Genomic DNA, 11,675 nt, shown 5'->3' on the forward strand with positions numbered 1-11,675 from the left:
GGGCGACCAGTGAATGGCCTCTTCCTCTGGGCCTCTGTCCTGTCAGACTCTCTGGGGTAGTCATTCAGTCTCCCCCATGTCCCTCCGTCTCCCCTACTCACGCCAGCAGATGACCACCAGAGACCTCTTGAGTGAAGCACTGCCAGATACACACATCTGACAACACATGATGAGAGAAGGGGGCAAAGCAGAGAGAGACGGGGGCCGCCAGGAAAAGATAGAACGGGAGAACTTGAGAGTGAGCGAGAAAAGGAGTGAGTTAGGCAGACAGGAAGGGAGTGAAAGACAGCTTTGTTTGCAGCTTGGTTGAAAAGGGCCGATTATGTAGATATGTTGAATTAGCATCAGAGAGAAGTTAATTGGCTCAAAAGGGTAGGAGTAGATAGCAATCATCACAGAGGCATGCAAGGGACGAGCAACCACTGATGTCTGGCATGCTACCACATGCATCACATGGCCTTACTGCTCGCAATTATTCGCCATGAGGCAGCCTAGTCTGGGTTTGCTTCATGTAAATGCTCTTTTAAACTCATCTTGGGACAAATATCTATGTCTACCCCTCTTTCCTGAGAGCTACTGAGATACTCACAAAAGGGGGACCTCCACTATGAGATGGACAAGATTGCACACCAGCTCCTTCAGTAGGTCTTCACCTCCAGTCTCTGTAACACCAAAAAAGAAAAACGTTATGGCTCAAAAGGGCTGTATCAGGGCAACAATAAGTCCTGCTGAGAAGATAGGATTTTATTTTTAAGTACATAAAAACAGGATTTTTTTGTATAGGACCTGTGGTCCTAAAGGAACACATATATGCTATTGAAACTACGGAAAATAGCAGTGAATCAGCTGAACAAGCAGACAGGAAATAGGACAAATTAGAATTTACCATGGAATATGTACTGTTTCTGTGGCCAGACACTTCCTTGTCTGACCTATACGTACAGATTTCAAGCAGAGTCAGGTCAAGACTTACCACAGGAGCCTGGCGCCCTCTCCTGGTAAGAAAATTGCAGGTGCAGCTCCTCCTCACTCATTTCCCTGATAAAGACCTTCAGCAGGCAGCGGACCAGGAGCAAGGCATTGTGGGCCTGCCAGATGAACAACTGGCTGTATGGAGGAGGAAAGAGACGCGTATGAAGCTTATATGGAAGAAAAGTTTCTGCCTTTCCATTTTTGCTAAAGATTTTAGAACAGACATGTAGTGTTCTGTCTTCATTCTGTAAGTCAATTTGGATTAGAGCATAAAGTGTTCACTAATGTTGATTCTCTTTTCTTTGTTGCCAAGCACAATCATCTCTGTCCTTAATTGAAGAACATTTGAACTTATCCAGTCCTCTATTTGCTGTAAACATTGACATAGTGAGTTTACTGATCTGAAGTCAACTATGCATAATCTCCAGAACTATAATAGTCAATGTGGTTTTGTCAAATTTGGACAGCTTGTAGAGATTGAACAGAATAGATTGAAGAACTGGTTCCTAGGAGATTCCAAAAACCATATCCACTCCATAAGATTCATATAGCTGCTAATGGTACCAAAGTGACTCCAGCCTTCTAAGTAGACTTGACCCAATTAAGTGACCTCTTCAGAGAGTCCCACCCAATGTTCTAGCCAGTCCAGCAGTATTCTGTGATCTACAGTGTGATCTACAGCACTGAGATCAACACCAGAACTGATATTATACCTATTATACAGAATATCAGTTTTATACTTTAATAAGAGTCGGTACTATGGTGGGGTCAGAAGCCTGAAAGTGATAGCAGTCAGCCATTTACTATTTACTATAGAGTTTGTACTAACTCTTTACACATAAGTCCTTTTTATATACAAATCTTTAGGTTATTTACGCAACCCTGGTGCTCTGATAGCATGAGTGAGGTGTCTCACTATAGGATACGCCCCCTCCGCGTATTCCTCAGAAGCTATATCATTATGCCATTGGCTGGCAGCTGTGATTAAAGGAATACGCCACCCAAAAATGAAATTAAGCCAGTCTCGGTCACCCCCAGAGTTAGAACAGTGAAAAAAAAACCGGTTAAAATCAGTCCGGGCATTGTCCTGCTTTGGGAGCAGCGTTTTTAGCTTTAGCTTAGCACAGTTGCTGTAAATGAAGGGTGTCAGTTAGCACGTCCTCCAAAAAAGTGACCGAGACATCTAATTTTTTTTCTTAATATATCTTGGGAGACGTGTGTTCAGAACAAGTACAAATCATAATGCAAAATCGAACGAGGCTATTACCTGGGCAGATATTTACTTGGAACTATATTCAGCCTCATCACAGGTGAAGCACCGCTAGTCTCACGTAGCACTTGAAAACTGCTAACTTCGACTGGAACTTCACGGGATGGGATTCAAGTGCTGCTGCATGAGAACCTTGTGCCTATCTAGCAGTGCTTCGCCTGTGATGAGGCAGAATATAGTTCCAAGTAAATATCTGCCTAGATAATAGCCTCGTTTGATTTTGCATTATGATGTGTACTCGTTTTTAACACATGGCTCCCAAGATATATTTAGAAAAAAATTTAGATGTCTCGGTCACTTTTTTTGAAGGACGTGCTACTGACACCCTTCATTTACAGCAACTATGCTAAACTAAAGCTAAAAACGCTGCTCCCAAAGCAGGACAATGCCCGGACGGATTTTAACCGTTTTTTTTTCACTGTTCTAACTCTGGGGGTGATCGAGACTGGCTTAATTTCATTTTTGGGTGGCGTATTCCTTTAAGGTTGGGTATCGAGAATCGAGAATCGATGGGAACCGGGACTAGCTTTCCAATTCTCCCGGAATCGTTCAAAAGTTTGAATTTCAATTCCTAGTATCGATTCCCAGTCCGCGAACCGGAAGAAGAAGCCGCTAAACACCAACGAAGAAGGTGTTTGCATAACCGAGCTGAGGCAACAAGACAGTTCATAGATTTGATATTTATATTGTAGTTGAAAACAGCCCTGTGAGAAATTTATAGTAAAGTTCATAAAAAGTAAAAAGTTCAAAGAATTAAAATTGATGGAGAAGATCAGACCGTTGATTAGCTAGCTCATTTAAAATATCCAAACTTTTTTGACCCTGCCTCTTACAAGAATCGGAATCGAGAATCGTAAGGAACCGGAATCGAAACAAGGAATCGAAATCATTACAAATGTAATGAAAGTAACATTTGTAATGCATCTTTAACATTAAAAATTGGTTACCAATTTGTGTCTGTAAATTTACACCCCTAATGTTGAAAAAAAAAAAATTCATTCCCAAATGAATCAACTGTTGAATCTGGATGAGGCAACACCTCCATTACACACAGTTCCAACCACTTACTCTTGGCATTCTGTGGAGATTTTCAACTCTTTAGTTCGTGCAAGGAAGATCCTCACCAGAGCTCCAAAATTCCCAGACCTGGGATTGTTCTCAACTAAAGAGAAGGAGAGTAAAGGAAGAGGACAGGAGAGAAAGAAGAAGAGTTTAGATTAGAATAACAAGGAGTTCATTTTTAGTATACAGTTGAAGCAGTGGCAAATTCACTAATATTTGAGGGAAAAAAACTAAAACTAAAAATGTAATTCCAAGGAATCACCAGTGCATGAATTCCCTCCTCACACTATAGCTAAAATAATACAATTGCTGTTGTGTGTACACACAGTTGTCCTAAACGTTCAGAAAGGGATAGTAGGGCTGGGTGATAAAACGATAATGATATGCATCTCGATAGACACATATTCGATATCAATAGAAAATGTGTTCGATAGAACGTCTTGATTAAAAAAAAAAAAAATTCTCAAGGAACCAGCGTAAGTTTAGCCAGAGCCCTCTCTGATTTACCCAATGCGACCAACACTTTTCGGGTGAAAGCATACATTTCTAACTTAAGTTTTCATTTCAGTGTAGACTATGCATGCAACTTTACCAAACAGTATAGGAGTAAACCCCCTCTCCTTGGCCAGCTTTTTCTAACTCTCCCCCTCTCTCTCTTGTGTGCACTCAATGGACACCCACCCACACACGTCCTAGCTACATTATGTCACGATAGGCTGGTTATTCAAAATATAGCGGTGCATCTTGCTCTCAGCATCAACTCGGCGTTAGCATGGAGGAGCTGTGATGCGCAACAAGCAGAAAAAATTGCCCAAGGGATCTACAAGTTCATTGAGATGGTTTATGGTGCCCTTAAAGGAATAGTTTGGAATTTTGGACACAGGACCTCATTTCCAACTTTGCCGAGGTGATATAGGTCAGAGCAGGAGACAGTTTTTATCACATTTAACCCCTTCCTTAAGTTGCAGCGTTCCCCTTTGCTAACGCTGGTTCTGAGCTAACGCATTTCAACGGTAACATCCAAAACAGTCTTACTCACTCCACAGCAAGTGACAAGAGACAAGTAAATTAAAACGTCAGACTATCGATGTACATGTCTGTGTTGATAGAATAATTTTAGATATAAAACTAACCTTGCAACTCAATGATTTATTACATTTTGAGGGACTAGTTTCTCAATATCAATCCGCTACTGCCATACAGGGAACAAACTAAGTACATAATTTGAGTTATAGCCGTGTTGTACTTATACTTATATTGGAGTGTTTGCAGTGAACTAAGTCACTTTTAAAATCAAAATGGTCCCACGCCACGCTTCACCAAGACCTCTTCATGAATACTTTTGAATCAAAAAGGAAACTCGCAGGTAACTGAGAATGGCGTCAAATACTGCCCCCGGCTGGTAAAATGTGTAATTGTTGCCACACAGTGAAATTAATCTCATTGCTTCGAGACTCACTTAACGCAACCTATAGTAGCTTAATCGACAACAAATTTATGTAATCAATGAAATCGTTTATTAATTAATCGATTAATCCACGATCACTGATTAATTATGCCCATCCCTACTGTATGTGTCTGTGTATGCTGTGTATCACCCAACCCACCAACCCCAGTTGGATAAGGCATAACGGCCAGCTGATAAAGTAGTGTGGTACATAAACAAGTAAACAAACATAATACATACTCAGGATTTTAGCCAGAGGAATGATGGCTTCTTCCAGCAGTTTAGCATCAGAGCTGCAAAGGGCAAAAAAAAAGAGTAGGATGAGAAAGGGAGAATGTGTATAAGCAACATGATTCTGCTAGGGTTACTTGGCCAAAGAGGCCTCCTTTCACTAAGGTAAAAGCAAAGATCCTTGTTTACTAACCGCTTCAACCCTCAATAGAAAAGTGATCTGATACAAATATCAGATTACTTTAAAAATTCCATTAAAAATGGCAATGTTACCTGTGAAATATCATTAAAGGTCCTATAGAATGGATAAATTGAGTATTGCACTGTGTTCTCTGATGTTAAAATAGTATATATTCAACTTTGATTTAAAAAAATAAACTCAATTGCAATTTTACAAGACGAATTAAAACCATATATTTAGGCTGGGTATTGAAATGGTCTGTTTGACTAAATGGCGCCCTCTTTGGCAACCCCAATTGAACTTCAATGGCTTTGCGAGGTCTGACATCACAAGCAAGCAGTTTTGCTGAATCGCCCATTTTTTAGTGTCTATTTCTAAGTTCAAGATTTCTATATGAAGGAGGGCACAACCATGCCTCATGTTCATGATAGCTCTTTGTTTATGCACAACCTCTCATAATTCATGAAAACCAAGAAAAAAATTGTTTCCATTCTAGGTCACCTTTAACCATCAGCAGTGTTGAATGGTACGTCATACAGCCTAAAGTCTCAGCCCCCAATAGATTTCCATTTGAATAGGAAGACCCTATTCTTTAAAGTTGCTATGTGGAGTATTGAGTTGTCTTGAACACACATTCTCTTCAATTGACTTACATTGTAATAAAGCACTAAAAAGTATTAAAAAGAGAACTGGTGCTGCGCTAACAGGTTTGTTAACTTTAGCTGATATGTCATAATGATTGTTTCTTCACAATTTGTTGGTATTTCTAGGTCATTTTTTAATAGTTTACATTTTTAACAACTCCTGACAAATACCCAGCTTGCATACAGCTGTGCACCCTTGAAAGACACACACACACACACACACACTTACAGTATTTCAAATCTCAAATTGAGTCTGGTCTGTGACCAGGTTTAGAATTAGACCCCTTCTGTTCTGTTTGCTCGTCTAAGATGTGACATGCCTTCACTCTTTGTTTTGTTTGCTAAACTTAAATGAAAAGAATAGCCTTCACATTCCTGAAATAAATACATTACAAAATAGAGACAGGCAAGACAGTCACTGACAAACAGAAAACACCATGGAAACAAAATCCAGCAGTTAAAACCCTAAAAAGAGAGTGTGAAAAACACAAATACACAAATACAAACTTAAGACTAAGATTTCCGGTAATTTTCCCATTTAAAATGTGTCTCTTCTCAAGTTAGAAAGTGCAATAAGACCAACTGAAAATGAAACCTGTCATTTTTCTAGGCTGATTTGACATGGAACTACACTCCCATCTGGCGTAATAATCAAGGGGGAAATTACCGGAAATCTTGGTCACTTTTAAACATGATGCTAGCAGGCGAGATGCTACTGGTCTAATCCGTTTCAATGATCTATGCTAGGCTGAAGCTAAAAGTTGCATCGCCAGACTCACAGAATGGCTGGATGAACGGGAAAAAGGTAAATATCAATTGTTATGCTCGAAGGGAGGTGGAAAATGAGCTTATTTCCAAAAATGGCGGAATATCCCTTTAAGATATAACAATCTATTTGGTATCATTTTTAGGAAGAGGCTTACCTAGCGCTCTCCCGAAAGATCGTTTTGACTTAATTTAAGAAAACTTTGACTTAATTTTGCACATCAGTGAACTTAGAGGTCTGATGTCAAAACATGACTTAGAACTCATTCATGCATTTATCTCCAGCAGGGTTTATTACAGACAGACTATCAAATAGCTTCAGATGATAACACATGCATGCAGTTCTCAAGAAAACGAAAAGAACTGACCACATTACTCCAATACTGAAGTCCCTGCACTGACTTCCAGTAAGTTCAAAGCACAACAGCTTATTTATAAATCATTACATGGAATGGGACGTAATTACTTATCAGACATACAGAATTTCCTAATGCTCTGCCCAGCCTCTGGCAAATCAGGTCATTCTTCAGTCCTTCTACAGCTAGCCTATAGGTCGAGACTGAAATGTAAGCAACCTGTGATTCGTTCAGTACAGCACTGGATGGCTACTTTTGCAAATGCATTGATTGATGACATTGTACCGAGGATGACTGTACAAACTTTTCCAAACCAGAAGCCATGGGTGAATGGAGAGGTCTGTTCAGCTGCCTCCCATTCTGGCTACCCAAGTGAGTACAGTAAAGCCCGTTATGAACTGAGGACCTAAAAGGGCTAAGAGACAGTGCAGAGACAAGGTGGAGTCACACAACAATGGCTCTAACACCCAGAACATGTGGAGTGGGGTAAAGAAAATGACTACTGAAGAAGGAGCAGCAGGGCAGAGAAGGTGTATGCTTCTCTTGCATAGGAGGTGTATGCTTCTCTTGTATAGGAGCCAAACTCCTATGCCCGCTCTGAGAATGACATCAGGTCAGAGTCTCTGTTGGAGCAATATTACGTCTAAATCCTTTAGGAGGGTGAATACACATAAAGCTCCAGGACCGGACAACATCCCAGGCTGTGTTTTCAAGGCTTGTGCATCTGAACTAGTAGAGGTAGATCCTCTCTCTCTTCTACATTGACCCACTCCAGTTTGTCTGTAGGCCAAACAGGTCCACAGACGATGCAATAGAATTTGCCTTGAACACTTATCATGAAGGCTTATCATGAAACTGAGAGACCAGAGCAGACCAGAGTAATAGAATAAAACCATAAAATGACAATAGATAAAAAAAAATAGCTTAACAAATATAGTGGTAAAACGATTGAAAGACATCGTTGGAATTTAAAACTCAGTAGTAATATGGAGCGCACATTTGATCAGTTAAAGGGATATTCCGCCATTTTTGGAAATACGCTAATTTTCCACCTCCCCTCGAGTAAAACAATCGATATTTACCTTGTTCCCGTTCATCCAGCCATTCTGTGAGTCTGGCGATACAACTTTTAGCTTCAGCCTAGCATAGATCACTGAATCGGATTAGACCATTAGCTTCTCGCCTGCTAGCTTCATGTTTAAAAGTGACTAAGATTTCTGATAATTTTCCCATTTAAAACATGTCTCCTCTCAAGTTAGAAAGTGCAATAAGACCAACTGAAAATGAAACCTGGCGTTTTTCTAGGCTGATTTGACATGGAACTACACTCTCATCTGGCGTAATAATCAAGGCAACTTGCAAACGTACCATAGGCGCAGTGATATCGTACGCAGCATCTGAAAATAGTCCCCATAGACATCAAGCAGTAGTAGTGCCAGTAGCTGCAAGTTGCCTTGATTATTACGCCAGATGAGAATGTAGTTCCATGTCAAATCAGACTAGAAAAACGGCAGGGTTCATTTTCAGTTGGTCTTATTGCACTTTCTAACTTGAGAGGACACACGTTTTAAATGGGAAAATTACCAGAAATATTAGTCACTTTTAAACATGAAGCTAGCAGGCGAGAAGCTAATGGTCTAATGCGATTCAGTGATCTATGCTAGGCTGAAGCTAAAAGTTGTATCGCCAGACTCACAGAATGGCTGGATGAACGGGAACAAGGTAAATATCGATTGTTTTGCTCCAGGGAAGGTGGAAAATGAGCGTATTTCCACAAATGGCGGAATATCCCTTTAAAAGAAGGCATCTGAGAACAGTCTAAATGATCCTTGAGCAGTTGGATCCTTGACTTCCTGACTGACAGGTCACAGGCGGTACGGCTGGGTAACATCATCTCCTCAGCACTGGTGCCCAGCAGGGATGTGTGTTAAGCCCCCTGTTGTACTCGACATTCACTCATGACTACATATGGCAACTCACACCTCAAACACAACCAATATGTTTGTTGATGACACCTTCGTAATCAGTTGTATCACAAGTGATGATGAGTCTACCTTCAGAACAGAGGTAGCAACCTTAACATCTTAGTACCAGGACAACAACCTGCTGCTCAACATCACCAACATATTCGGCCATCAGGATACTGAACTGCCATACTATTCCTCATACCTAATAACACCCCCCCCCCCCCCCCCCCCCCCAAACACAGACACACACACACACACGATTAATGTACCTTTTTAATTACAAAATTACATAAGACACTTCATTACTGATCAATCATTTAGACTGTTCTCAGATGCCTTCTTTTAACTGATCAAATGTGCGCTCCATATTACTACTGAGTTATAAATTCTAACAATGTCTTTCAATCATTTTACCTTCTATGTTAGGTATACTTATTATTGGTCATACTGGTTATTATACACTATATTTGTTAAGTTATTTTTTTAATCTATTGTCATTTTATGGTTTTATTCTATTACTCTTGCGCAACATTTGATAAATGAACCTTACATTTTTCAGTAGGTAGTGATTGACTGTTCAAGTTCAAGTTCAAGTCTATTGTCATGTACTCATAACAAAGAATTTATAAGTAATGAAATTCATTGTGCTCATGTGTCCACAAATAAATTAAAAAGAAAAATAAATAAATAGATTGATGTGTGCATTTGAACATTTGTGCATTGCTTAGATGTCGTCATCGTATTGCTGCTGCTACATTGAATGGCCCATGTGCTATATAAATAAACTTGACTTGAGTCGAGGAACAACAATAAATAGGGCAAATGCACACAAGGCCGTGCCATTTTCACACGACCTGTACCCTACCTATAATGTTAACACCAAATGGGTACATAACCATGTCTCTACTCACCTGCAAGTGGGGCTTGTGATGGTGAAGGAAATAAGCTGGTTCCAGAAAGGGTCATTCTCAGAGATGGACTCTGTACCAATTAGTTTCTGCAGGCTCTGGTTCTCTCCCAGGTCACTAACTTGACTAGTGCTGGCTCCCATCTCCTGGCAGTGATGTGTTAACCTCCTCAAGGCCTCATCACTCTACACATCAAACCCTGAGGATCACAGTGGTGGGTGAATGAGCAGATGAATGGCACTGAATGAACAGAGGTTCATATTCCAATAAATAGCTTAGCTTGAAGACAGCACAAAGAGCAACTGGGCAAGCAAACAAAAGAGTTGGCAAAAGGGGCAGGACTAAAAAAAGACCATGTAGGAAGGCCATGCCTCAAGACAAATCCACTGAAATCCTGAATGCATCCACAGACAAAAAGTATAGCTTCTGAGATTGATCCAAAGTTGACTTTTAGTGCAATACTTTGCCATCTTACTTTCAACAGAGAAAATGTGTGCTTAATATTATACATGAACCAAGGATCTTTGCTGACACCAGACACAACACAAAATCAATTATTCAGTTCCTGCACTGCCCTGCAACTTTGTTAATTGCACAGTGCTATACAGTAAAAGCTGGTTTACTGCTTCTAGTTGAACAGTTACATTTAAGACATCGAAAACTTTCCAGCGGTCGCGTGTCTTCTGGGGGAGGACAGCTAGGTCAGGTGTCCCCAGGGACTGATACAGGATCCCGGATCCCGGATCCCAGTTAGAGTCCCGGGGACAAAAAACGGCACATTGCAAGTCGAGTATATGCATAACAGCACTATAATTTCCTCTGATAAATCTAGTCGTCGTGCATCATGTGACATGTTTCAAGGGCCATCTCAGTTCCAAACATGACGTTATTTACTCGTCTTTTATCATGGCAGATGGATTAGGACTTTTGTTTACATAAATATCCACTAATCAGATTCAGGACCTTCAAAGAACACCACATACGAGTACTTCTAGAAACTGAGTCATGGGGCGTGTGCACTGCCCCACCAGCTGGTTAGCTTGCTTGACAACAGTCCTGGAAAACGCAAATAGTCGTTTTGCCTACTGATCATACAAAAGCAATCTAACAAATGGCTAAGACCAACGTTATAGCTAAATACAACATGCAGTACATCAAACTGGCACTAACAAACGCTGACCAACTATTCAGTCTACCTCACTGAGCTGAACGTTCAAGATGCCTTTTAAGTTAGCTTAAGGTTGCCGACTGGACAGCTAGCGATTTGACACAACATAATTTATGTTTTGCAACGTAGACCCTAGATCATTTACTAGTTTATCAGCAAATGACGTTAATCTAAATAATAGCGGTAATATTTCACTGTCATCTTACTATTGGTGACTCTCGTTCATGGCGTTAAGTTGGCCTACATATTTAGCCATCCTATCGATAGCTAACTTAACTTGTTAGCAAGAGACTTGAATAGCAGTCTAAACCTAACATAACGTTATTTATTAGCGAATGACAAGCATTGAAAAATGTGCGCCTTGCCACAGCCATTCATTTCACAGCCTAGTGACGCCGTGGTAGAAAGTCAACACATAGAATTGGTACAAAGTTTCCAGACACGTTAGCTACATCTTAGGCTAATTTACATAGGCAATGCTAGCAAGCTATGATAGCTTTCAATGTTACCTCGGTGGCAACTCAGTTATCCTGACTGTATTACCTGTCAAACTGCAGTTTGCGTTAGATGTGGCAGTCTCACAAGTCAGGTGACGTTGTTCCTGCACTGTTATATACTTCCCCGTGCAGAATTTGTTGATAGTTTATTAATACACTAGAGAAGTGCTGTAGAAGTATCCAACGTTACCACTCATCCACCATATT

At 40.4% G+C, this 11,675-nt stretch overlaps 1 protein-coding gene across 1 annotated transcript in view; it reads right to left on the reverse strand.

The window, feature by feature from the left end:
- The window catches only part of dym (dymeclin), a 63,685-nt gene extending 52,010 nt beyond the window's left edge, over positions 1 to 11,675 (reverse strand). Inside the window, exons 1-6 of the mRNA XM_062554118.1 lie at positions 11,515 to 11,675; positions 9,807 to 10,002; positions 4,992 to 5,044; positions 3,311 to 3,404; positions 974 to 1,107; positions 590 to 662 (exon numbers count right to left, since the gene is read on the reverse strand). Of these exons, the coding sequence (XP_062410102.1) occupies positions 590 to 662; positions 974 to 1,107; positions 3,311 to 3,404; positions 4,992 to 5,044; positions 9,807 to 9,946 (494 nt within the window). The 5' untranslated portion in view covers positions 9,947 to 10,002; positions 11,515 to 11,675. The remainder of the gene's footprint in view (positions 1 to 589; positions 663 to 973; positions 1,108 to 3,310; positions 3,405 to 4,991; positions 5,045 to 9,806; positions 10,003 to 11,514) is intronic.

This window comes from Sardina pilchardus, chromosome 14 (assembly GCF_963854185.1).
Source record: "Sardina pilchardus chromosome 14, fSarPil1.1, whole genome shotgun sequence".
NCBI lineage: Eukaryota > Metazoa > Chordata > Actinopteri > Clupeiformes > Clupeidae > Sardina > Sardina pilchardus.